At 39.2% G+C, this 27643-nt stretch overlaps 1 protein-coding gene across 6 annotated transcripts in view; it reads left to right on the top strand.

Annotated features, from left to right (window-relative positions):
* Positions 1-27149, top strand: part of PUM3 (pumilio RNA binding family member 3) — a 62781-nt gene extending 35632 nt beyond the window's left edge. The window contains exons 1-18 of one of the 6 annotated variants that reach the window (XM_077790380.2): positions 3732-3944; positions 4069-4175; positions 5968-6150; positions 7809-7944; positions 8694-8769; positions 9445-9538; positions 9749-9815; positions 10355-10529; positions 12126-12229; positions 12735-12813; positions 14485-14583; positions 15655-15708; positions 17260-17340; positions 19205-19347; positions 20021-20243; positions 21299-21386; positions 23253-23343; positions 26901-27149. In XM_077790380.2, coding sequence (XP_077646506.2) covers positions 4079-4175; positions 5968-6150; positions 7809-7944; positions 8694-8769; positions 9445-9538; positions 9749-9815; positions 10355-10529; positions 12126-12229; positions 12735-12813; positions 14485-14583; positions 15655-15708; positions 17260-17340; positions 19205-19347; positions 20021-20243; positions 21299-21386; positions 23253-23343; positions 26901-27030 — 1920 coding nt within the window. In that variant the 5' untranslated portion in view covers positions 3732-3944; positions 4069-4078 and the 3' untranslated portion in view covers positions 27031-27149. Of the gene's footprint in view, positions 1-3731; positions 3945-4068; positions 4176-5967; positions 6151-7808; positions 7945-8693; positions 8770-9444; positions 9539-9748; positions 9816-10354; positions 10530-12125; positions 12230-12734; positions 12814-14484; positions 14584-15654; positions 15709-17259; positions 17341-19204; positions 19348-20020; positions 20244-21298; positions 21387-23252; positions 23344-26900 lie in introns of those variants that run through there. The other 5 variants (XM_085566983.1, XM_085566984.1, XM_085566982.1 and 2 more) reach the window with 5 other exon arrangements.
* The last annotated feature ends 494 nt before the right edge of the window (positions 27150-27643 follow it).

Below are 27643 nucleotides of genomic sequence, written 5' to 3' on the forward strand. Positions count from 1 at the left end.
TACTTAGTTCAGCTACTGTTGCAAACTGTAGAATTGTTATATATTTATTAGAAGCATTTTATTCTTTCATCCATTTATAGGTATGGATAGAATATATCATAATACAGCATCTGAAAACAGAGGTTCCTAGTATAAAATGAAGTTGGCACAACAAATGACTGCTTTGTTACACAGTTAAAAAAAAATACTATTTAATGTGGGGTTCTTCTTCTGAATTATAACAGAAATTATCATTCTACCCTGCACAAGGACTGGAATGAGATTTCTGATGCAATGTTACATAGTTGATTATTTATCCTCCCTAAGTTTAGTCTGTACAGGGGTTGGAGGTTTGAGGCGTGTATGAGAAGGCAACTAATCCAGGAACATTAGAATCCAAATACCAGGCAGTCATTGTTCAGTTCTTAAGAGTCTGGCAAGTTTCCCTTGCTAATAATGAAAGGAGTACATGAAATCTAAATTCAGCTAAGAGATTTGTTCTATCTCCTACTGACCTGCATGCCTGTCTTGATCTCACATTTCAGTCTCAAACCTCTTCTAAAAGTATCTGCACACTTATTTTCTAAGGGGAAAAACCTTACATTGTGAATTTGGTGTGACAATTTCACATCTTTTTAAGGAAGAAAGTAAATGGGAGGAAGGAAAACAACAGCAGCAGACAGCACTGTCAAGTTGGATCCATGTTTATGTAATAGGTTCATCTTCAAGAAATTACAGCAGTAAGAAATGCTTTTTGTAGCTTATCTTACCAACTGCATATGGTTGTTTTTTTTACATTCACCCCAGACTGATACATTTAAATTTTTGTAAGCAATGATATATACATAGCAGTTCATGGTAAGTTGCATTTTCAGTAGCATTCATTTTGAATGTCTATCTATATGTACTATTCTTTCCTTAGGTATAGTATAGGAAATCAGTGTGTTTACTATTTATGTAGTGGCTGCTAAGAGAACCAATGATTAACTGTGTGTTGCGTGTGCTATCTTCACAGAATTCTTTGCAATAATTATGACAACTGTGATATCAAAAAGCAACTTTGCTGCATCTGGATCTAACTGCAGTGAAACAACTATGTTGGTGTTAATTCCTTAACTAAGTTTCTACATGTTGTGCTTGCTTTTTTTTTTTTAAGATAAAAAATCTAAAGAGAGGGGGAAAAAAAGGCATTTAGAGGTTGGAAGAATAAGTCTCCAGACTGCATGCATTTTATTCTTCCTTAAGTCCTGGCATGTGAGATACACATTTCTACGTTTCATAATTAGAAAACACACATATTTACAAATATGCATTGATCAAATAGGAACTAAAACTGGCGAAAAGATGCACTGTCATGGTGTAGCTGGAGAGTCAGCAGGATAGATGACAACAGCTCAACAGTGGAGTAAGGCAGAAAAATTACAAGAAAAATTTATTGCTGTAAGCATCCAAGAGGGTATTGAATACCTGTTAACTGTTCAGGTTCAGCTCACCAGGTTGAACCCACACTGACTTTAGTGACATTCAGATGCACATATTTACAGAAGAAAAAGCAACAAAAGTAAAGTCAAGAAAACAACGAAAAGGGAGTGGGAAGTATAAAAATACCTTTTTTACAGTGGCCCCTCCCCAGATTAGGCATTCCTCAGGCATCTCACAACAATAAATGGAGACTTCAGCCTAATTTTACTGGGACTTCAGTATTTTTTTACAGGAGGTTTTAGATGTTCCTCATGTAACTGGTTAGTCTGTAGTCAGATAGCCAATAGATCACAATTCCAAACTCCTGCCAACAAAGCATTGTTCAATGGCTCAATGGAACTTAAGATAATAAATCTTATGTTTAATGGCCTCTGAACAAAAGTCAGTGTTAAGCTTTTACTTTGAATTGCTATTTTCATTTGATTTTTTTCTGCAGTAAACATTTGTGTGTATCTGTGAAGAAATCCCAATCTTTAGCATTTCTTCAGTGGTGCAAGGGGAAGCAGAGACTTGTTTTCATAGTTATGGGTAGTTCTCTATGCTGAGGTGATACAGTTAACACTACAGAGATCCTCAAATGTACATTAATCAAACACTCATGAAAGCATTGATAAGGGACGATATTACCACAAAGCATGAAATACACCCAAGTTAAGGAAATAGCACAGAACTGAAGAAGATACTTCCTCTAAAATAAATCATTATCACACAAAATCCCAGCAGAAAAAAAAAAAATTTCCTATGCTAATAAGTATCTCTTGAGAGCAGGAACATGTGGTGACAAGTGACTGGACCTGAGGGAATGGCTGAAGTTGCATCAGGGAAGGTTTAGCAGAAAAAGAATGCTCACCCAGAGGGTGGCTGGGCAATGGAAGGGTCCCCAGGGAAGTGGTGGCAGCACCAAGCTTGATGGAGGCATTTAAGGAGGCTTTGGACAATGCTCTCAGATATATGGTGTGATTCTGGGGGGTATCTGTGCAGCACCTCGAGTTGGACTTGATAATCCTTTTGGGTCCCTTTCAACTCAGCGCATTATATGACTCTGTGAACAGAATTCTCTCAGCCTTTCCTCCTAAGAGATGCTGCAGTCCCTCAGTCACCTCTCGTACTCTCTGTCGGACCTGCCCCAGGAGCTCCACGTCCCCCTTGTCCTGAGGAGCCCAGAACTGGACACAGCGCTCCAGGTGTGGCCTCAGCAGGGCTGAGCAGGATCACCTCCTTGGACCTGCTGGGAACACTGCTCCTAATGCTGCCCAGGACGCCACTGGCCACAAGGGCACACTGCTGGCTGACGGAGCCTTGCTGTCCGGCGGGTCCCGCTCTGCAGGGCCGCACCCGGGTGTCCCGGTGTCCCGGGTGTCCCGGTGTCCGCGTGTCCCGGTGTCCGGTGTCCGCGTGTCCTGGTGTCCGGATGTCCCGGGTGTCCCGGTGTCCGGGTGTCCCGGTGTCCGGTGTCCGCGTGTCCTGGTGTCCGGATGTCCCGGGTGTCCCGGTGTCCCGGGTGTCCGGGTATCCGGGCCGGTCCCGGTGTCCAGGTGTCCCGGTGTCCGCGTGTCCCGGGTCCGGTGTCCGGGTGTCCCGGTGTCCAGGTGTCCCGGTGTCCGCGTGTCCCGGGTCCGGTGTCCGGGTGTCCCGGTGTCCGGTGTCCGCGTGTCCCGGTGTCCGGGTGTCCCGGTGTCCGCGTGTCCCGGTGTCCCGGTGTCCGGATGTCCCGGTGTCCCGGTGCCCGGTGTCCGGGTGTCCCGGTGTCCGGATGTCCCGGTGTCCGGGTGTCCCGGTGTCCGCGTGTCCCGGTGTCCGGGTGTCCCGGTGTCCCGGTGCCCGGTGTCCGGATGTCCGGATGTCCCGGTGTCCGGTGTCCCGGTGCCCGGTGTCCCGGTGTCCGGATGTCCCGGTGTCCCGGTGTCCCGGTGTCCGGATGTCCCGGTGTCCGGATGTCCCGGTGTCCGGTGTCCCGGTGCCCGGTGCCCGGTGTCCGGATGTCCGGATGTCCCGGTGTCCGGTGTCCCGGTGCCCGGTGTCCCGGTGTCCGGATGTCCCGGTGTCCCGGTGTCCGGTGTCCGCGTGTCCCGGTGTCCGGGTGTCCCGGTGTCCGGGTGTCCCGGTGTCCGGTGTCCCGGTGTCCCGGTGTCCCGGTGCCCGGTGCCCGGTGTCCCGCGCTGTCCCCGCCCCGCAGCCGGCGGCAGCGCGGCACTGTCGCGCGGCAGCGCGCGGCGGCCAATGGGGAGCGGCGGCCGCTCTCGCGGCCGGCGGGCGCGGCAGGGCCGCACGTGCGCGGGAGCGGCGGGGCCGGGGAGCCGGGACGGCGGCGCTGGGGCCGAGCCTGTCTGTCTGTCTGTCTGCCTGTCTGTCTGTCTGTCTGACTGCCTGCCTGCCCGCCTGCCTGCCTGTCTGTCTGTCTGTCTGACTGCCTGCCTGCCTGACCGCCTGCCTGACTGACTGCCTGCCTGCCCGCCTGCCTGCCCGCCTGCCTGCGGCCTCTGGTACCCCACCGTCGGCTGGGAGGGTTTGACTCCGCCGCGGGTGTTAACCAGGAGGCGCGGGCTCCCCTTCCCTCACGGGCGAGCCGCGGCTGTCCATTAATGTTGTCTTTTGCTCCGTTTGCAGTGTTGCCGCGATGGATAACAAGGGTAAAAAGAAGTTCGCGGGGAAGAGCGGAAAAGGACCTGGTGGAAAAGCGCCGCACGGGAAAAGGCGATTTAAAAAAGATAATGGTAGGAAGGGGGAAGGGTCGTCAGTAGGAGCCCTGACTTAATGGCTATGCTTGTGTACTGGCATGCTTGGAGTTCTTTATTTTTTTCTCCCTTGGTAAATTCATGTTTTGAAACTATTAGTTTGGCAGATGAGTAACAGGAAGTGGGTGATGTCTGCCTGGACTTCAGTAAGACTTTACAGTGTCTTCTCTGCTTTGAGATCTTGGCAGAGGTGCTGATGAATTAAGGGCTGCAAGAGCTGTTGATGAGGTGGATTGAAAAGCAGCTGAATGGCTGGGTCCAGAGACTGGTGTGCCTTTGGAGCCCGCTGGTTACAGTGGGCCCCAGGAGCGGGTACAAGGTCGAGCTTACTTCAGCAGCTTCATGGAGGGCCCAGATGATGGGGCAAAGTGCAACATCTTCGGGTTTACAGGTGACACAGAGCTGCAAGGAGTGTTAGATGCGCCAGAGGGTCGTGCTGCCCTCCAGGGGGATGGCAGAGGCCTGGTGAAGTTTCTCAAGGAACACAGGACAGAGTCCTTGAAGGGAGCAGCTCCATGATGCACTCGAAAATACCGGGGAAAGCCCAGGGGCTCCTGTTGGTCAGAGCTGAACATGAATCAGCAGTGTGCTCTGGTGGCTAGCTACATCCTGGGCTGTGTTAAGGGGAGTGCTATCAGCAGATTGAGGGCTGTGACCCTTGCCCTCTCCTCAGCCCTGGTGAGGCTTCACCTGAAGTGCTGTGTCCCATCTCTGGCTCTTCAGTGCAATATAGATAAGGGACGTGCTGGGGAGAGCCCAATGAAGGGCAAAGATGATGAAGGGCATCTCTTCTGGTAGGAAAGGCTGAGACATTTGGGTCAGTTCAGCCTATCCCAGAGAGAAGACAAGGCTGAGGGGGTTCTACTCAATGTATACAGGTGTCTGAAGGGAGGGTTCAAAGACAGAGCCAGCCTTTTTCTAGTAGTGTCCAGTGGCAGGACCAGAGAACAGTGGGTACAAACTAAAACACAGGAGATTTCCTCTCAATATCAGGAAAACCTTTTTTACTCTGGGAGTGACTGTGCATGGGCATAGGTTGCCCCAGGAGATGGTGAAGTTTACCACTTTGGAGATAGTCAAAAGTCACACAAATGTGGTCCTGGGCAACTGGTTTTGGGTGTCCTTACTTGAGCAGGAGGGTTGGACCAGATGACTTTGAGAGGTGCCTCCCAGCCACAGACATTCTCTAACTCTGTCTTGTATTCAAAATTGTACTGACTGTATGAGCCACTAATTTGCTGAAATGCTTTAAACAAGCCCTTCATCTCTGTTTGATTCACCTAAAATATTCTCAGTTAAAATTTGAAGTTGATAAACTTTTGATTCTAGACTTGGCATTCCTACATTAAGACAAAATTATCTAAGAGGTGAAGCTAGATGGGAACCTGCTGTGGGTTAGGATTGAGAAGATGCCTTTCACTGCTGCCTTAGAACACATGATGTTGAAACAGCTCTGATCATGAAAAATGTGGGGATTTATGACTTTGATGTTGAGGATGGTGAAATTGTTAGTATGGAGTAATTCTTTTTATGCCTGAGCTGTTACACGGCGGTCCAGAAGATAATGCTTGGGCAAACTTCCCTAGGGAAAATGTACACACCCAGGGGGTGCAGTGAAAACACCAGCTTTGAGAAGCACATAAGAATTTTTTTTAAATATAGAAGTGTTATTAGAAAGTAGTTTAATTCTTGTTACAGTATTTTTTTTTTTTATTTTGAAGCCACAGTAGCTATATGATAGCATTTTAACTTCTTTTGTGTTGGTTAATAGATTCAGGTCCACCAAAGAAAGTCTTTAACAAAGGAGATAAGGAAGGAAAGCCTAAATCCATTTCCAAGACATTTGTTAAAGGACAGTTAAAACCTGGAAAAGCTACTGTCAAACAATTCAAGAATAAACAGCAACCAGAAAAGTTTGCAAAGAAGAGAAAACTCCAGAATGGTGAAGAGGGAGGTGAGCAGATTTGTAAGCATGGTTATCAAGGGAAACCAGGTTTTGGGAAACACATTGTTCATCTAGATCTTCCTATTTCTGTCTGCCTTTCCAAATTGGCTGAATAACTCCACGTTTACTTCTTGTTTAATCTTTGTTGTGGGAAAAATTACTTCATTTGACTAAGCTTGAGGCTTAGTCAAGTAATGAAAATCAAGAGTTTGGAGTTTTTTTGGAAGTCAAAAGCAAAGACACAGTAGCAAATTTTAAAATAGCCATACCATCCTAAAGCTCTCTTTATTTTAATGCCATCATTAAGTGGTCAGCTAGAAACTGGCAGTTGTTACAGACGATTTGCAAATGCAGAGCTTTTCATAGCGTGTTTTGGACTGTTCCAAAAGTACTTGCTATAAGCTTTGCAACAGAAATTCTTGAAACAAAGTTGTTTATCCTTTACATTATTTCCTTTCTGTGGTCCAGACTATCTGATCACATCCTCTAAGAGAAAAACATAATGTGTGTTAACACTGCTTTTACGTTTTACTACTTTTTTTTCTTTCTGGTGTTTATACCCAAAGCCTAAATAGTTGTCTGGCTCTATCATGTTTAAATGGATTCATTTTGTCCCACCCTGTTCTCTAAAGTAAAGCTCTACTGGAGCAGTTAATCAGTGTTGTAAAACGGGAAGTAGGATCTTAAATGAGCGGTTCTGAAGTTCTGCAGAAATATGTCATTTGTTTGAAGGACAGTAGATTATGTCAAATTTTTTATTATTGCTGTTCTTTTATGTTTGCAGAATGGCTTCACGTGAAATATGCACTAGATAGCTGAAAATCTAATAACAGTAGAATGTTTTTATTAGGCTGCTTTAAAAAAAGGGGAAACACAGCAAACCTTTAAATACTGTTCATAAGTAAATGAAAGCCTCTGTGTATTGCACTGATCTCAAAGCATTACAAATTTTTCTTGTCACTGTTGCATCTGGAGAGTGATATAAAAATCAATAATGTGCTTTGTAAAAAAGAAAGCATGGATTTTTGAATGGGTAAAACAGTTAAGTACATACTGCTAAATACCAATGAACAGTGCTTTAAGCTCTAAAAATTTTGGATGATGTCTTTAATGGGGCCGTTTTATAACGTTATTTTGCTGCAATTTGTTGTGTGGCAGTGTACAAGGGTTGTATAGTAAAATACCATGCTTAAGGAATTTGACTGAGTAAAAAGATTAGGCATGTAAGAAGGGGGTTAATTTTTTTTCTTTTATAGAGTTTTCAAATATGTATCTTTGAGTTAGTGTTCTCCTTTTGGGAGAGGGGAAAGGTATGCGAGAATTAGGAGTGAACTAAAACAGGAGAATTGCTGGGGCACCCATAGCTACTAAGTACATCTTCAGTCAGTTTTCAAGCTATTATGGGATTTGTGATGCATCCTGTGACAGTTTTGAGGAAAATTAATTGTTTATCTTGTTCTCCCAGTAGTCTAGAAGTGGTGATTACTAGATTAGCATATTTATTCAAGATGTGTAGTTTCATGTTAGCTACCTGCGTAACTGCAGGCAAAAGTCCTGAATTGTTAGCAAATCAAGTCATAGAACTGCCACAGTTTAGATTTCTAAAGAATTCTATTGCTGCTCTTTTACCTATTGACTGTAAAAAATATATTTATTTTTTTCCTAAGGGTCAGATTCTAAGAAGCCAAAATGGACTGACTTCAAAAAGGAAAAGAAGGAGTTAAAGCTAACCAGACAAATTAATGATAAAAGTAATTATGACATAATTGTAAAAGCTAAGCAAATATGGGAAAGCATGAGAAGGTAATGACTTTTTTTCTCCTACTCTATTGGCTTTTAGTCATATATTGCCAGAATACTCTCTTTCTCATCTTGTAATTATATAAAATTTTATTTAAAAACTGAATATCTTTGGTTGAAAAGTAAATTTTTAAAAATTCAAATCGCATGCAATTTTGATGGTAGATCAAACAGAGTATGGTAACCTGTGGTCTTAGGAATGTCTGGATTGAACTTGTATTTTGGGCTAAAATTTATAAATTTGTGAGCAATTGCTTAAGAAATTGCATTTTTTTGAACCCTGAAATAGAGAGCATACACTGATTCACCCTGATCCTGCAGTGGGATCACTGCATGAGTTTTAAGTAAAAGTTCGTTGTCTCTATCTGAGATGGTAATTCTAGAGCTGGTGCCCCATGTCAACAAGAAAAGTTAATATTGCTTATTCTAAGTGTTTGTGCTTTGCAGGCTTACAGATTTTTAGACCTGTAAGCAGCTGACTACAAATTTGAGTTTACATTTCAAAAGCTATTTTTACTCAAAAAAAGAATAAACTTAAAGTGTGGAATTCTGGTTTATTTCCACAAACTGAAACAGCTTAATCACATCTCTATACAGGGTTAATGAATGACAATATTAATTTGCATTGGCAGAAGCCAACCTGGTTTGATTTGTACTGTCGTGTTTCTTAATTTATAGATACAAGTGAATCATACTACAAAAAAGCTGCTTCCTCAATTAGAATTGTTATACTAGATTTTTTTTGCTTGTAGGAAGAAATGCGATAAGGAGAAACGAGAAAAGCTGATGAATGAACTACAGAAGCTTCTTCATGGGAAAATTAAAAATGTAAGAAAAAACTAATGGTATAGTGCACAAATTCACAAGTTCTTCTTTAAAGAATGGTGAAACTGTGAATAAAAAGAATAAAAACAGGACAGTAGTCGTGGGATGCTTTGACTGTTAGCTGGCTATTGTAAAAAGCTGCCAAGCTTTAGCTTTAGTTCCATGAAATTTGATGTTAGCTGGCATTCATGAACTCAAGGGGTTTAATTAGTCACAACTATTGCTTTGCAATTTTCTAGGGAAGTTAGCATCCTCATACTTAATTATACTAAACAATCTTTCTACTTTATTCTTGAAATGTAAAAATTTACAATGAAGAGCATGTTGAGACTTCCATACTGAAGTGGAAATGTTTCATCATAGTTCCTCTGAAATGATAAAGAAGAGGGACAAAATGGAGATACCATTTAATGGTTTTATTTTGATATGTCCTTATATACATGTCCTCAATTGTCAGCAACTGTTGTCCTGTTGTCTTATTTTCTTTGATAGAGTACTTGTGAAGGGGTAAAAATCTGTAAGTCTTGGGTTTGTTATAAGCAGGTAACTGCTTTTCTAATTTTATAATTGGCATTACATGTGGCATGAAACTATACCAGAGAGCACATACATTAAAATAATTATGGCACATACTGCCTTTTGAATGGCCTAGAGTAACAAAATATCTCTGTCCTATAGCTGGCATTTGCACACGATTCAACCCGTGTGATCCAGTGCTTTATTCAGTATGGTAATGAGAAGCAAAAGCAAGAGACATTTGAAGAATTGAAAGGTATTTTCATTTTACTTATATACTTCTGTATTGTGCTTGGGATGCATTTTAACAAGCCGTGTTGTCTTCTGTTAAATATTTTAACCTTTTTTTCTGAACTGATGCATCATTTCTAGTGAACTCTTCATACTTATTTAAATAATGACTTATCATTGCATGGAGTTAAAGTAGTGAAAAATAAACCAGCTGAATGTTTCTCTCTTATTCTAGATAGCCTAGTAGAGTTGAGCAAGTCAAAATATTCCAGAAATATTGTGAAGAAGTTTCTTATGTATGGGTGAGTATCAAGTGAATTTGCTCATCAGTGTTGTTTCATTTCCAGTGTGAATGCTTCTTAATCTACAGTGGATCTATCATGAATAAAAAATATCTCTGGAAACATCTTTGTAATACTATGGAGTAAAAGCAGGGGAGTGCTATTGGTGTTTTTCTTTTTGCAAGAAGTAAAGCTAATGCTGTACATGTCAAGGAAAACATGACCAAAAAATGGTTAGATTTATTGTCAGAGTTGATCTTTGCTGTATATAAAACACTGGCTTTTGAAATTTTTCTTTGCTAAGCATTTGAGGATGGTATTTGTTTTTCTCTCGAATTTATTCACTGTTTACTTTCCATCAAAATGCCTTACAATTTCTCCACACCTGGCTTTCTTTACATATTTTTTCTAGTGCCATAAAGCTGATTCAGATTCATAAATTTAATGGGTTCTATGATAAAACTTGCTACCTAAATATGTACCTAAAAATAAAACTATCAATAGCTAAGTTTATCTCTGGAGGTTTTAACTCTTGCTATTTGTATTTCCCTGTAAAACAGGACAAAAGCACAAGTTGCAGAAATAATAAAAAGTTTTAAAGGCCATGTGAAAAAAATGCTCCGTCATGCTGAAGCATCTGCTGTGGTGGAATATGCATATAATGACAAAGCCATTCTGGAGCAGAGGAATATGCTGACAGAAGAACTATATGGGAACACTTTCCAGGTTTACAAGGTGGTATTTCAATACTTTATAGTTTAAGATTATTTAGCCCATAAGGTGTTGTGTTAGTAGGGCCTTACCTATCTTACTTACTATTTATTTTAATTACATTTCTTTCTGTCAGGTGTCCAAAGGTAGTCTAGTTTACCATGTTTAAATGTAATTATTACTTGCACAATTCTAGTTTAGATGAAATTGTAGTGAGTTGTTTTAATTTGTACTATGTAAGATATGTATGAGCTTGCTCTGCTCATCAAAGACAGTTTGTTCTTCCATAGTTTCAGTTCTCATAGTGTCTAGGCTGATACCATCCTTGCTGAGGTAGGACTTAGGTGTAATTCTTCATTAATACTGTAGATGACTCTTGGTCAGAACTCATGTCTTATAAAACTGAATGTGGGCAGAGCGAGCCGATATCCACATAGAGTGTTCAATTTAGGCTTAATTTTTCTCTTTGTTTTCTTTTTCCATGGAAGCTGTAGAGTTTGAGTCCAAGCTCCACTGAAATCTAGGTCTATGGTAAAGCCTCACCAGGCAGTTGGAACTTTCTTAAAAACTACAACCCCCATTCTTTTGGATTCTGTTTGTAATTTTTGCTGACTCATAAAGTTGATATCCATTAGGGTTAGGAAGTTTGCTACAAAGTACAGAACTGTTTTACACAATTACTAACTCCACTCTAATACCCTTTTCACCTGTTCACTTATAATCAAGATTTCTGTTAAAATTAAGAGCTCATTTCTGAACCTGTATTTTCTTAACATTGTAAGTTATTATAAGGTGTTGTAAGTTTTAGTTAGGCATTTTGCAACACTGAGTAGTAGAGACGTGTGTTTGTTGTGATTATGGGCTGTAATTTTTACTGAGAGTCAAACAGCCTATGAAATGAAGTGCACTGTTAGCTTCCATGATTCTGGTATTTTTGGCATAACTGCTTTAAGTAGCCATACATTGTGGTGCAAAATCAAGATCCAGCACAATGTAGGCTTATAAAAAATTGCAATGTAGTCTTTAAAAAATAGCAGGGATGGTTTAAAAAATATTTCTTCTAATTGTCTATCCAGTCTGAGTTTTCTTCTAATAGCAGATTATTTTACAAGAGTTACCAGTGTAATTCTTCTGTTAAGATACCAGGAAGTACTTATATGTGTAAGGTATATGGTATATATTCCCCCACTGTGCTATTCCTGAACTGGAATCTCCTTTGTTAGCTTCTCAGTTCATTTACTTGTTGTGTTGCCCTCTGATGTGTGCTTAAAGCAGGATTTCTGCTTAGCTCAGGAGCACCTTAACACCAGTTTTATGTATTTTGCCTTGTATCTGGCATGAAGAGCTGATATAACTGGCAAAAAGCAGCTCAGGCTATAGAAGTGGGTTTTGTTTGCTAATGAGGAATATTTAATTTATAGAAACAAGTTTACAGCTTCTGACATACTCCAAAAAGGTAGCTTTTTATTTTTAAAACGGTAAAAATTCTAAGTTTTGCAGAAATTAATGTTGTTTTTGGCATTCCTGACATGTGATTGAAAAAGGTCTAAGTATTGTCATTTTCTATGAACTCCAGTTCTTACTGGTATGAGTAAAGCTCTGATTGTGCATTCATTTCAGACACCAGCTGTCCCAACACTGGACAAAGTGCTAGAAGCTCAACCTGAAAAGAGAGAGGCCATCTTGGATGAAATGAAGCAGATTCTTACACCAATGGCACAAAAGTAAGGACAAAAATAAGCTGAATGTGACAGTCTAGCTCAAATCAGTTTTTTTCTGACATACAAACAATGACACTGCTATATTTTAAGTTCAGGTGACAGTGATAGTGATACACTTTTAAGCTGTAATGTTGCTGTGCTGAATAGTCTATGGTTTTGTCTCAGGTGTCATAATGAATATCTTCCCTTAATTTTGAACTCTCCTTCTATGAATTAAAGTGGCCTCTGTCCCAGTCAGACACTTGGTAGAAATGTTGCACTGTCATATATTTCTATAACACATTATTAGATATGCTTCTCCAGTGAAGAAATTACGTTCTATAATTTGTACGTTTTGTTAGAATCTTCCACTTACTGTAAATCTGAAAACATCTGAATCCAAAATGACCGTGTGTTTTTTGCTCATCACGCTGCCTAACTTTTTAAAATACAATTGAGGCATTCCTAACGTAATTTTAAATGATTGTTTGTGGGGAACTTTTGCTTATTTTTATCTATCCAAATACAGAGAGGCGGTGATAAAGCATTCACTGGTACATAAAGTATTTTTGGACTTTTTCACTTACGCTCTTCCAAAACAAAGATCTGTAAGTATCTTTATTTCATTTTTTGTCTTCTTTTGCCTTTCGTTTTTTATCTTCTTGTGAAAATGTTGTAAGTTAACGTGACAAAAATACATCTTTCATTAAAAGAGTTCTGCACATTTGGTGATTCTAGATAGAGCATATCTAGATAGATAGTAATGTAGTATGGAGATTATAGTCAGAGTGAACTTTCAAGTGTTTGTGATACTTGAATTTATAAAATAAAGTGAGATGGCATTGATGTTTCCTCTCTTCTGCTAAATAACCTTCCTCAATAGCTGGAGAATATAATTAAATTGAGGACCATTGCTTGCAGTAGTTCAGCTTTCTAGTGTGTTGTTTCTTAACAATTTGCAGTGATTGTCCAAAAATCTCTTGACCAAAATACAGTGAGATTGGCCTTTCTGTCAGCAACCAAAACTGTGTTTGCTATGTCTGTATTAAATTGCAAGTTTAAGATTACATCAGACATTCTTGTATTTAGGACTAAATGTGACATGGTTTAAGCTGTTATCCTGTTTGACTTTACCTGTCTTCAAGGTGTGTCCATCAGCCTCACCATGGTTCTGCAGCTCAGAACCATCTCACTTCAGGCAGAGCCTTCTAAACTCACTGTCTCTTGCTTCTTTCTGCCAGACTGGACTCCCTGAATATTTACTTCTTTGTTACTGTTAATAAACCCAAAGCTAAGGGTAGGGAAGTGGGCTATTCGGAGCCTATTCTGAGTCCAAATCTTCAGAGCTTAGAACATTCCTGTACATGGTTTTATGTAATGCTGTGGCTGAGAATGCATTTGGATTCGCAGGCTTGCATGAATCAGGGGAATAAGATTGTATCCTCTTGCTTGGCTTTCTGTGCAAATGTGCTAGTATATGGACGTGCTCTTTGGAGTTTAGAAAGCCCTTCTGCAGATCTGTTCCTACCTGTGCTTGCAGGTAGTGACACCAATTGAGTTGTGACTGAGCAGTTTGTAAATAATTGGTAAAATGCTTGGAACCTTTGGCTAGAGAGCAAGAAGAACTAGGGATAGAAAGATGCATAGATGGGAGCTGCATTTCGAGGAAATCTGTTGGACAGTAGCAGGACTAGTATCTAGTAACCCAAGAGAGTGTAATTTTATTTGATTTGATTTTTTTCTTTGGCTGTTGTGTTGTCAGATAGCTTCAGAAAACTTCATTCCTTTGATATGAAGACAAAACTTTTGGCTATGTCTTGTAATATCTGATTTATAATGTAACCTGTTACTTCAATGACTTTAGTTAGTCATTGGCTAATACTCTGTATGTATGAATATGCGTCAGCTGTCAAGATTTCTTCCTAAGTTAATGGTTGTCCTTTTCTCTAATTTCTGTCTTGGTTCTGAGCACCCTTTCTTGAATTTTTTGTAATAGGACAGCTGACAATCTTCAGTACAATTGAGATTTCATGGCATGATTATAATGAACAGTGCAATTTTAAAGAGAGAAAGCATGTGTCATTGACAGTCTTTAGGACTTCTCTTGAGGCAGTTTTTCATAGGTCAGGGAAATGAGAGTGGTTCTGTAGTGGTTCTCCAGTGATGGACAGTAGAGCAGTATCATGTAAGCAGACAAAATAATTCTCTCTCACCCACCTGCCTTGAGTTCCTCAAGCCTTTTCTTTCACCTTTTTGCTTTATCACCTTTTCTTCCCCAGGAAATGATAGAAGCTATCAGAGAGGCTGTCATCTACCTGGCACACACTCATGATGGAGCCCGAGTAGCAATGCACTGTTTATGGCATGGCACTCCCAAGGTAGTGTTTGGTTTCCCTCTACTTAGTTCTCTCTGCCCATATGGGTCCTTCTGCTTGTGCACATTTTCAAGCAATTAATAATTAGAGAGCAAGGTTAAATACTGGCTCCTCTTTATCTCTTGGCAAACTTAAAACTTGTTTTTTGTGAATCAAAAGCTTTCATAGAAGTTCTATAGTGGAAGCATCTCCTTTTATTTTTAGCAAAGGTTTTGGCAGCGACACATGGAGTAATTTTTCCCCTGTAAGTTTATTGGTATTTGTCCCATGGATTTCTTAATATAAGTGAAATTGACTGTAGGGAGCGGACAGTAAAGAAGTCATAATGTGAAACCATGTTTGGCTTTGGAATACTAAGACTGGCAAAATGTTATAGGAAGTGTGGTTTAGTTCCATCAGCTGATACAGTATCCAGAAATACTTCTGTATTTTGTCATTACATCTTGGAAATACTGTAATGCCTCCTATGTTTTCCTATATTAAAAAAAAAAAAATACTTATTAAAGTAGTCCAGTTGTTAAAGAATGCAGAAAAGATTAAGTTCCTAGGATCTAGGCGTAGAAACAGATCTAGAGAAGACTGAGCAGTGATTCCAAAAGCCAAAAATACAGGGAGGAAATTTTCTGACAAAATATTCTTGCTAGTAATAGAGGTTTAAACCAAGCTAGAATTTCAAATTCTGTTGAATATGTTTCTTTCCAAATGCAGAGCTGAAATGCATTCTTCTTTAATTAATGGACAAAATATGAGTGAACATATTTCATACATATGAGTGATGGTTTGAGGATTTTTGTTTGCTGTGGTATTTTCCAAGTTTTTTTGACATGTCCCATTGGTGATCTGGACTTGTAAATATACCACAGGATCTCTCTGGGATCAAGTCACAGTTCAGGTTTAACTTCCCATACTGGTTCTGGGTGTAAACTATTACAATATGTGTGAGTCTTTGGTAAATGCCTTTGCCTTAGAAAGAAAATTGAAGATTATCTTTTTGAAAGGTGTAAATAGCAGTTTAGTTACTCAGAATCACTGGTATTCTAGGCTCATTTGAGTTTCCTTTTTTCTTTTGGATAGGACAGGAAAGTCATTGTGAAAACTATGAAGACATATATTGAAAAAATAGCAACGGTGAGTGTTCATTAACGATTTATTTCATAGTGTCAGAAATTAATGATTTGATAAGATAGCTTAAATGTTCTTTGGTACTGGGAACAACTTTGAGATCGTAATAAAACAGTCTTAAAATAGCAGTGATGTATTAAATAATATAAAATAATTGAACTGTATGGAATATTTAGAGGCATGCCAAGAAGGTTCATTGTGAGCACTACATGTAGTACTGTGGTTTGTTATGGCTGAGTTCATCATTATTCCTCAATTTTCTTTCTACTTTTTATTTTGTTGTTCCCAGCTTTGTATTACATCTTTATATGGCTCATTGGTTAATTCTCCTTGGTTGGGAGTAAAACAGCCTATATAGAAAGGAGGAAGAAAAATCAAGATATGCTGGAGATGTCGTTGAAAAAGCTCCCTGAATATGTGTATTTCTTAGAAAAAACTCAATATTTTTTTCAAGTAGGAAACTTCAAAATACACTGGCATACAGTGGAAAAAGTCTGTTTTATTTTTTAATGAATAGCATATGTGTTTGGAGACTGAAGCACCAGCAGAGTAACAGTTGAAACCAGATTTCATGGAGTTGGGCAAAACTGTAGCTGTAAAGAAGAGCTTTTTAAACTTTCCTTCCTGGTTGCTGTGGCTTTTTTATTTGCTAATAGTTACTTTGGTCTCACACAGTGGCCTCCAAGCATTTTGATCACATCCTGGGCATGCATCCCCAATATATATATTTTTGTATCAATTACATGCCTTTACTACTATAACAGTGTACATTGTAATATAAACAGAAAATTTGAAAAGATGAGATAAAAATAACCAGGGGCTATTCTTATTTTTTATTTATGGTGCCAAAAATATTTTCTTAACCACCATGGATTGTCTTGTGCAATCCACTTTGAGGTCCACTGGTCTAAGTAATGTTTCTCTCCATAATTTTCCACTAGAATAAATGAGTTGTGTCATTTTATAAATTATATATGATATGGAAATATGAGACAGTGGGTAAATAATAGCTGACACAACACTGGAGCACAGAAGATCTGGCTTCATTTTGATGTCGAACCTCACTGACATACAGGTGAATTCATTTGTGCCCTTTTGAGTGTACTGGAGACTTGATCTCCAGCAATTCAGTAAACACTGTATGCTCATTGCAGAGATATGATCTCCAAAAACATTGTATGTGACTTAGTTCACTTCTGAGTAAATCAACAATAGAAATAAAGTCTGTATGTAATGTTGCTGTAGGGAAAACATTATTATTTCAAATGTTGATAATACAGTAGGACTAGGTTAATAGCTTGAATGTGATAAAGCAGTGTATCCACTTGAAATGGAAGATCTACCTTTGTTTTAACAACATATTTCTCTTAACAAGCCTTGCTTTTGGAGAGAAACCTAAATGTTGGACTTCTCTCATTCTGTGACAGTAGGCAGAATTTGCTTGTTCTTCATGCTGTGTTACGTTTGAGACAAATCCTCAGAAATCCTGATTCTAAGTCAGTTAGTACATTCATTAAATAATGACTGCATGTGGTTTCTGGTGTCTCATCTTTGCAGGGTGAATTTTCTCATCTGGTCTTGCTGGCAGCATTTGATTGCATTGATGACACTAAACTTGTGAAGCAGTTAATTATATCAGTAAGTAATTGAATTTCTCCTAAAATAGTATATTAAATAGTGTCAATGTGTTTGTCAGTGTATAGGAGGATGAAAGTAGGAATCCATCTGCTTTTTTAGATTATTTAAATACTTCCCATCTTTTCTGTTTCATTATATTTATGTATCATGATTCGTTTTTTTCTTTTCCTAGCAGACCGTAGCACTTTCAGACATAATTTTAATTATTTATTTGAATTAATTTTTAAGCTAGGCTCAGTACTTGCTGAAATTTTCCTTTTTACTACACATTCATTCTGGATAAGGGGTGACTGGAGATTCTTTAAAGTCAGTGCCTTTTATCATAGAAGTTTGAGTTTTACTAGTATTTCTAGAGATAAAATCTGTGGAAAACTTCAGAATGATGATAGTATCTTATTGATTTTACATGCAAAACTATTTGCATCCTCTCAACAGAGAAATTCACATTGATGTACATGTTGTAATCTGCAGTAGTACTCATGCAAGAGCTGTAAGGGCTGATTGTTTTAGGGGAAGTGGCAGGGAGGTAAAGATGAGGCAAATCTTCTGTGTGTGGAGAAGGAATATGAGGAGAAAGTGTTCTGATGAGGCTTGTTTTGCAAAGTAGGAACAATTCTTCCCTTGTGCCATTTTGTATAGAGTGCGATTGGGATTTTGTACCCAATCACAGGTATTTGGCCCTGGAACTGTGCCTAATGGGTCTGGAGAGATGAAAGCATCTTCATGTGGAGGTGGCTTTTGTTCCTCAAGGATTTCAGCTGTGATTGCAGCTGGGTTTGTTTCCCAGAGCCAGGTCTGGAATGTTACAACTTCTGGGAAAGGTCTAAGGAAATAAGTTGTGACATCTGAGCTTAGTATGAGATATTTGACCTGTTCCTGTACTGTGTGGCATGCACTCTGCTTTCTGGAGAGTTTATTAGTTCAGATACTATGTCTTTAGCTGAGCTTCCAAGATGTCATTGAATTACAGAATCATCTGAGATCAAGAATTAATCCATTATCAAAGGTAATGGAATGTTTTACTCTTTGGTCATCCTACATCAATCTGTAAGGAAAATAGAGAGCAAGTCGTGGTCTTTGCACATACACAATTGTCCCGTCAGAGTTTACGTGTGGCCAAGAATGGGGAAAGGATGGCAGGAAGAGGAAAAAAAAATCTTAGGATCAAAACCAGCTCTTCAGATAGGAAATGAAAACTAGTAGCAGATGATGCAGTAGAGGCGTCTTAAAATCAAGTACTGAAGCATATTCAGTAGAGGAAACCAATCCTTAAAATTATTTCAAACAGCAGTTAGACTTCAAAAATACTTTATTAGAGATTATCATTCTATCTATTAAAGAAAATGGCTTTAGGAAGGTAAAAAAAATAGTAAAACTTAAGAGGGAGAAAAAGCAAGGGTTGTTTTTTTTTTTTGTTTTGGGGGCATTTCTGCTGGTTTTAAGGTTTTTTTTGTAGTCCTGCAAAATTCATCATTTATGTGGGTTGGCTGTATAGCAGAGAATTTGTAGGTAAAGGAGGGTTTTAAGCTGTCTAAATCCTGTGGAGGAAAGTTTTTTCTTGTCATAATTTGTCAGGTCCACAGAATCTTAATCTTGGACTAAAGTCCATGTGTGGTGCTTTGAACTTTCATATGTCATTGGAACTGTACATTGAGCGCTCAGCATGTGTAAGGATTCAGGCAGATTTCAGCACAAAATCCCTCTCTTTCATGAGGACTCCAAAAAGATGGAGACATTACCAACAAGAGATAGTGTGTCTCTGTCATTTAGAGTTTCTCCTGGTACTTCTTCACAGTTCTAATACTGATAGTGACCAAGAACTGTATTTCATTAATGGTTTTTTGTGGTCTGTTTACTCCCACAGGAAATAAAGGCTTCTTTGCCTGATATAATAAACAACAAGTATGGAAAGAAGGTCTTGTTGTACTTGCTAAGTCCTAGAGATCCTGCACATTTTGTTCCAGAAATCATTGCACTTCTGCAACAGGGAGATGGAAATGCCTATAGGTAACTCAATCGTGAAGGCTACATAATTTTTCTTAAGAGTCCAGAAGAAGTCATGTAACTTTTTGTCATTATTTAATTTCAACTTTTCTTCATAATAAATCTAAGTAATGTAAATATATATAAATAATACATATTTTTCCCCTTCTGTGAAGGGCAAATATTGTGCTATATTTTGTGTGTCACCTCATGTATCAAATTCAGTGTAGAAGAAAATTTGTAGTATGCACTACTGGTGCTTTGGGTGGCATAAAAGTATATCTCAAAATCTAGCAATAAAACCGGAAATTCTTAATTTGGTTTCAGTCTCTGGTATTTACATTGATGCTTACCAGCTTTTCATGAAAGAGCAATTCTAGATGACTAGTAAACTGTGTAAGAAATGCATCTCCATAGCTGAGATAACAAAATGAAAAGAAATAGTAAATGTTACTTACAAGAAAAAACACTGGGGTTTTGAGACAGTCAGCTTTAAACACTTTTTCATTCCATGTGTTCTTAAGTTCTGTGTCCAACCTGCATTTAATTGTACATTAAACAGAGGGAACAATATGCCTGTATTTGAATCTAGCAGTAATTGAAATGTCTCCAATAGCACATACATTCTGAAGTTTCTTGTTACTTGATGTGCATACAGTGCAAACCTTCTGCAGTAGTGTGCTGTCTCTTTCTTCAGTAAGAAGAATACTGAACTCCGTCGCCATGAACTTCTGGAAGCCATTTCCTCACCTTTGCTAGAATATTTGCAAGAACATACCCAAGAAGTAGTGATAGACAAAGCTACTTTTGTCTTGGTTGCTGATATTTTAAGAACAGCTCTTGGTGACATCCAGCCTACACTAGATGCAATTGCTAAGTTGGCAGCTGAAGATCTGGTTCCAGGGGGCCGTGATGGACAGGTAATGTATAGAGGACAAGATGCTGAGATCTTGCATATCTTCTGCATTACTAAAATGAAATCTGGTCTTGTTTTCAAGACAGATTTAAGTCATCAATGTAAGTCATCAGTGTACTGCCCTGAGAACACTTATACATTAGATGTGATCCTTTTTTCTGACTTGTTGATTTCATAGTTTATTATTACTGCATCTGGAGAGATGGTGGCTTGAGCCAGCATTTCATATGAGTTGTAGGGCAAGGTGCTTCTTGATCTTCAATCTTCAGAACTGCTTTAAACACTTAGTGGGAAGGTTGCTGACAAGCATGTTACACTGTCTTGTTTAATGACAGTGATACTGTGCAGTTAAGCAAAGTTTTCTAAGTCATTGGACTGTTTACACTGAGAGGGATGGGATCTCTTACTTTTCAGGTGTGCGTATCTCCGTGCAAGGAAAAATCTTAGATAAGAGCTGTTTGTCTTCACAGGATGACCTTTTCTTCAAAGAGTGCCCCTCTCCTACTTTGTTAACTCGGTCAGATATGTGTCCATAGACAAGAAAACAAAAAACCACAATGTATGCTGTATTTAAGATAGATATCTTCAGATTTCCATAGTTGTGCTGTTTTAACTCTGTGTTTTGCATTCTTTGATACACATTTTATAAAACTTTAATGTGAACTACACTTGCTTTCTGTGACTTTCTGTGAACCATACTGTAGCTGATTTTCAAGTGTGGAAATGTGAAAGTTCTGGAACTTATGGCAGAAACAGACCAGGAGGTTCTGTTTATTAAGAATGAAGTTCTTGGAAGGGTGGATGAAATATTGGTTGATATAGTTTATATTATTGAAAGTTAAATGTTGCAGGGAAGATGGTAAGAGTTAAAATGCTCAGTTTAAATGAGTAACCAGAAACTTACATCAATATTGTTGATATTAGCATAGGTCATGAATCAGTGTGATGGCAGAGTGAATAAATCAAGCAGGAATATTTATGGCCAGACATGTAAATGAATTTTGAACCAACATCACTAAATAATTTTGTTTTGGTTTGGTTTGTCTATTCCCTTTAAAGCTTCACATTGCAGAACATCCGGCAGGCCATCTAGTTTTGAAATGGTTAATAGAGCAAGATGAAAAAATGAGAGAAAATGGAAAAGAAGGTATGTGAGAAACACAACTTTATTTGCACAGATTGACTTCAGAGTAGTTTTCTATCCGACCTCAAATAACATAGTTGCAGTTACTTCTTTGAGTATACTAGTATATGGAAAATTTAATGTTATTGTTTCTATCTTTTTGCTGTTGTGAACTGCTATACAAAAAGAGTATGTTGGCTTTTTTTTGCAATGCAAGCAGTGGTTGAGGTTTTTTCTTAGTGCTTTGGGGTGGAGTTCATTTCTATGCTTAAAATGTGTTGATAGTGTTGCTAAATTACATAGTAGTTTAAGGATAATTATAGAAACAGTAAAGTCTTTGTTACAGGAGCCCCTATTTCATTAGTGCTTGTAAGCCTGGCTGTAATCTTTGCTCTCTTCATTAGTGCTGCTGGGTTAATGCTTTGTAACTGTTACTAAAATAATCTGTTACTAAAACAATAATTGTGCACAAAAATAGGACATCTCTGCTAGTTTATGTTCCATAAGGCAGATATTTGGCACAGATGTTCTCATCTTAATTTAGCTTTTAAACTTATGTTATTACATAACTGTAAAATCTTCTATGTGTATTACTCTATCCTAATAGTGATTACTTTTTCTCATACAAAAAGCTCAAAAAATGAAAGCACATGGTTAGCAAAGTGTAATCTGAGGGAACTTCTCTACGTCTAATAGTTTTTATCTATGTAGAATGATCAGATCTTGTTAAACTATTTATTTTCCACTTACTACTTTCAGGTAGCCAGTATTTTCTTTAAAAATTTTATTTGTGTTTTAGTAAATGTTTCTAAAAGTAGGCTATTTTCCCACTTCTCAGGCAGATAATTGAAAATGTCCAAAAGAAAAGTTTTGTGAGTATCTTTCAGAGTTTTGCCTATCTGAAGTGATGATAGTAACCTGGATTTATTTCTGTAAAAATTGTACCATTTCCACTTTAATCATATGTGTCCCCTTTGGTTTCCTCCAAAAAGTACTATTCAGAATTGTTGCTCTGATTTTATTAAATTGTCATTAAACCCCAAACAAATTGTTATCACACAGGGAGCAAGTTGCATAAAGTCTGACCTGTATTCAGGTGGAATTAGGATCTAAAGGGACAGTGAAAAATAGCTTCAGTGTTTGGAGGCTGGTGTTTGTTGGGGTTGGGTGGGGTTTTTTGCATTGTTTACTGGTAAGTTTGCTCAGCATGCCAAGTTGTAAGAACAGTTTCCTTGCAGTTCAGTTCTTTAAGTTCAGCTGGGGCCTTGAAGTCAGCCTAGGTTAATGTAATGAGTCAATTTAGGCTTTCAGAGCCACTGAAGAAATAGAGTCCTGGAGCATCAGTAGAGCTAAAAAAGATAATGTTTTTGCATCAATTAAGGATTAGCTCTGAACTTTTAAATAACTTCTGTTCAAATTATTTTCCTTCAGTTGTAGAGTCAGATGCTTACAATGTAGCATTTTTCAACAGACATGTTTATGTATTTAATATATTGGATACCATGATCTGTTCAACAAGAATGAGTCTGTGATTCTTGTGAGTTCTCTCTTTGGACTGGATGCCTTCTCTAAGATATTAATAGCCTTTTATGCCCTTTTTAAAAAACAAAAAAGTTTGCATACTTTATAATAGTAAACTGTCACACAGTGCTGCTGTTGTCTAACAAATTCTATGCAGTACTTGGAAGTAGTCTAACATCTATAAAGGTCTGCATTGCATTGTACAGTCAATTATTTTGGGGGGGCAGAACTTCGTGAATACTTGGGGGACTAAAACCTATTTGGTTAAATCAAAACTACAGAGAACTTTCAAGAGGCTTCTTTGTAGAAAGGTATTGTCTCATTTTTTTCATTTTTTTTCTTCCCCTGCTTCTTTCCCCCATTTTGCAGTTTGCTTTGGAAGAACACTGGTGGAACATGTTGGTATTGAGAATCTGAAGACCTGGGCAGAAATAAATCGAGGCGCCATTATTCTTTGTTGGTAAGTGTGGCACCTGCTACTTCTGATTAGATTACCTTGTTAATTTCTTGAACAGCTGAGAGAACATCAATTGAAATTTCTACCAACAAAATTACATTCAGTGTGTGCTATGTTGAATGCAAAGATGCATTTGTTCCATTTCATGTCACACTTGCTTACCTCACTATCACATGGCAATTAACCACATTTTTATTTAACTGTGTGCACTGAAGTCAAGTGAGCACCTGAATTGTATAGCAGTGATTAATTTAGTCTGGTGTAAAGTAACAGCTGAGTTTTTAAAAACTTATTCATTTAAAAAACCCAGATACTTCTTGTCGTGGTTGGACACTGGCCAAATGCCAGGCACCCATGAAAGCCACTCACTCACACTCCCCTGGCACAGCTGGGCATAGGAGAGGAAAAAAAATATCTAAGGGTTCGTGAGTTATGATAAAGGCTGAGTGAAAACACTCCAAGTGCAAAACTGGTTTAACTGAAAGGTGAATTTATTACTAACAGAATCAGTGGAGGATAATGATAAGTAAAATGAGCCCTGTAGCCCCACTTTCTTCCGTCCTTCCCACAGACAGCACAGGGAGACAGGGCATGAGGGTTTGGTCAGCTTGCCACCTGAGGCTTTCTTGTGCGGCTCAGGGACAGGAGTCCTTCCCCCGTGAGGCTGTGGGATCCCTCCCACAGGAGACAGATCTCCATGAACTTCCCTGGCGTGGGTCCACTCCCACGGGCACACAGTCCTCCCGAAACTGCTGCAGCGTGGGTCACTCTGCCATGGGGTGCAGTCCTCCAAGGACAGGCTGCTCCAGCCTGGAAGCAGGGCCCCCTCTCTCCACAGCCTCCCACGGACCACAGCCTCCTCCAGGCATCCACCCGCTCCAGCATGGGCACCTCCCCCATGGGCTGTGGGTGGATCCCTGCATCCCCCATGGATCCCCAGGGGCTGCAGGGCACGGCTGCTTCACCATGGTCTCACCAGGGCCTGCAGAGGAATTTCAGCTCTGGTGCCTGGGGCACCTCGTCCCCTCCTTCTGCACTGACCTAGGTGCTGCCATTGTTGTTTCCCTCACATGTTCTCACCTCCTCCTCTACTCTGGGCAGAAAAAAAACTGTGTATCTTCTTCGTTTTGAATTTCTTCTTAAATATATTGTCACAGAGGCATTAGCAACATCTCTCATTGGCCCAGTTTTGGCCAGCAGCATGTCCGTCCTCAGATGGACATCTGTCACATATGTGCAGATCTGAAACCTCAGAATTACTCAGTAAGTCCATTTGAAGATTTTTGGCTATCTTGTCATTTAAGCTTATTCCTCAGTTATAAGCACTGCATGTGCTTGGCTTCTCAGTAACCTGGTACCCTCTGGACCTTCTCCTTTCCTTGCCCTACATGTTTTTGATTGTAATAAAAACATATGGGGCTTGGTTCTGACTTAGTACCATCTTGAGGAGCCCAAAAGTAATGCAAGGACTCCCTGCATGCTCATATGTGTATTAAGTGGCATTAATTATCTATGAATGTGACAGATGCTTGCCTATTTGAATTCCTATATATGACTTTTCTGTATATTTTCAAATTTGTAAATGATGTGTAGCATCAGGATAGAACATGGATAAGAATGTACTTTACCAAATGTGTTACTGACTTCCTTTATTTCTGTAATCTGTGGAAGTTAGGTTTTACATCTACAAAATACATAGGTGCCAGCTTTCTAGACCTTGTAAGAACTTAGAGAATAGTAATTTAAAAACACCCCACTCTGTCACTGTGTTGGTCTTTTGGCTATGTTAAATATGCAGATGTTATGTATTAAGAGCATTTTCTAGACATACCTGTGGTTACTATGAGTTTGAAAGCAGCATCACATACATAACTGTCAGAAGCTGGCATTCATTTTTAGAGATAAGTAAAGTGCAGTCCAGAGTGGCTTGCTACTCTTTATATGGTCCTTGTCTCTTTTGGTGAGTGAAACATACAAACCTTTCCATGTTAATTACCAATGTGTTCAGCACCTCCTTTTCCAGGATTCTGGAATTTCTTGATTTTATCAGGGGCACACGAGTCATAGAAGAGATAAGAAAATATCACCCTCCGCTGAATTCAGTTTTAAAGAAGGCCTCTTGATTAAATTGTACTGTTACTGCTAGAAGTGTAACACAATTTGCTGCTAAAGGTTGTTGTAAAGTCATAGTCATAGAAATAAATCTGGGAATTAGGTAGCTGAAAGTTGTGGTGTTGTCAGATGGACATGCAGTGCTTTTCTGCTTTGCCATCCAGCACAAGATTTGGTGCCCTAAAGGAGAGAAAATTTAAATCTGATCTTAAGCTACGTTAATTCCTTTATGTCTTCTTCTGATCAGTTTGCCATGTCTAATTATTGCTTAAAAGGTAGGTAAGAAATAAGCTTTTAGGTCAATGTAAATTTGGGAGCCACTTGGAAGAATCCTAGGGATTGTACTATCATGCAGCCTGCTTCATACCAGCACATGGGTGTTACAGTTTTTTTCTAGTCTTGGTTTATTTGTACATCAAACTTGTAGTTCTGATCTGGTTTGCACAAACTGGCTGCAGAAGACACTTTTCTAGCCAGTGTCCATTCATAATTTTGAAGTAGCAAATTAGGTATGTCATTAACTCAGCAGATCTTGTACTTCAAGAACATTTTACTGTTAACTGAAGAAAGGGAAAAGGACAGTCACTACTAAGCTGATAGTATTTTATAGCTTATGATGAATTTCTTTGTTTCTGAGCAAGAGAATTTATCTGGGAAATCTGATTTGATTTCCAGAAGTAGTACCTAAAAGGAGAATAGAACTGGTAAAGCTTCATCGTTCTTCACTGACAGCAGCATGAAAGTACAATAGTGAAGGTGCTTCATGTATATTAGATGTACTGCACTGCATCCAGTTTTAGGACCTGCATTGCAAGAAAGACACCAAAAACTGGAGTGAATTCAATGGAAGGTGCTTGGCATAGTCATGGTCTGGGTCTCTTGGTTTGGAAAGAGAGGCTGTGGGATCAAGTCTGTTTCAGCTGCGAAAAGGGGCAGCTTGTGGGCTCCTGGGAGCATCCCTGGCACCAACGTGATGGATGGAGAGCTGGTCCCTTTACAGCAATGTATGAGTGAAGAGCAAGAGGCAGTGGCACAGGCTTAAACACAAGAGGCTTACGCTGGAGATAAGAAAAAACCTTTTTCTCATGAGAATGCTGCAGCAGTGGGGCTGGGGCCCAGGGGGTTGTGGCTGTCCCCAGCCTGGCAGGTTTGAAGCCCAGCCTGGGTGAAACCCAGAACAACTTGGTCTGACTCAGTATTTGAATGTGCACTGAATAGGTGTCAGCAGTTTCTTGTAGACTGATTTATCCTCTGTTGGCTGTGTTCTGATTTGGTGTTTCATATTTTATGGAATGTTTTGCATCTTTTTTATAGCAGGAGGTGATAGCATCTGGCTGGAACAATATCTTTTTAAATAGTTACAGTTTCCTATCATGGACAGCTTATTTTTCTATAACCTGCATGCTGACCTTTGATATCCTTCATTTTTTCATATCCTTTCCTTGCAGCCTTCTCCGAAGTACTGATGAAGAGGTGGCAAGCACAGTTAAAAAAGGATTAAAAAAGCTCATTCCAAAGCTGAAGCAGAATAAAAATGTAAAAGGAATAGAAGCATTACTGGAGAAACTGACTTCCTAGTGTAAATGAACCTAAAATATTTACATCCATGCAGTCAAGTGAGATTTGGTAAGATTTTGTACCATGGTTGTTTTAAGAAGCAGTGTATGCATTTGTATATTAAATAATTTCTAAAACAACTTGTCATTGTATTCATTCTGTTGTGCACAATAGAAGATTGTTCTCAGAGATTGAAATCTCAAGATTTAAGAGCTAATGGAAACTTCTGAACACATAATCAGGACATTCAGTCTTTCCTGATAACTTGCACAAAAATGTTTTAAGTGTTGTTAAAATTTGCATGTATGGTGTCATGGTTACCATAGAAACACGAGCATCTGTTCTGGACAACTATTTGGGCAACTATTTGTTTTAATCCCCTTCCCTCCTGGTTTCCTTAAAAAACCTAGACCAACCAGGAGGACTACTTAAGTCTCATTCTTCCCCTTTGATGGAGGCTGTCCTCCCTAGGAACTAACAAGAATAGAATGTTACTGACTTTTTTCAGGGAAAGTCTATCACTGGCTGGGGGCTATGTGCAGGTCACGAATGGGACGGGACATTTATTTTTAGCATCAGTCTCATTACACGGTTATGACAATGGGAAGATGCCAGTAGCTCACATCCAGGCAAC

Source organism: Lonchura striata, chromosome Z, assembly GCF_050655825.1.
Source record: "Lonchura striata isolate lonStrDom1 chromosome Z, ASM5065582v1, whole genome shotgun sequence".
In the NCBI taxonomy this organism is placed as follows: domain Eukaryota; kingdom Metazoa; phylum Chordata; class Aves; order Passeriformes; family Estrildidae; genus Lonchura; species Lonchura striata.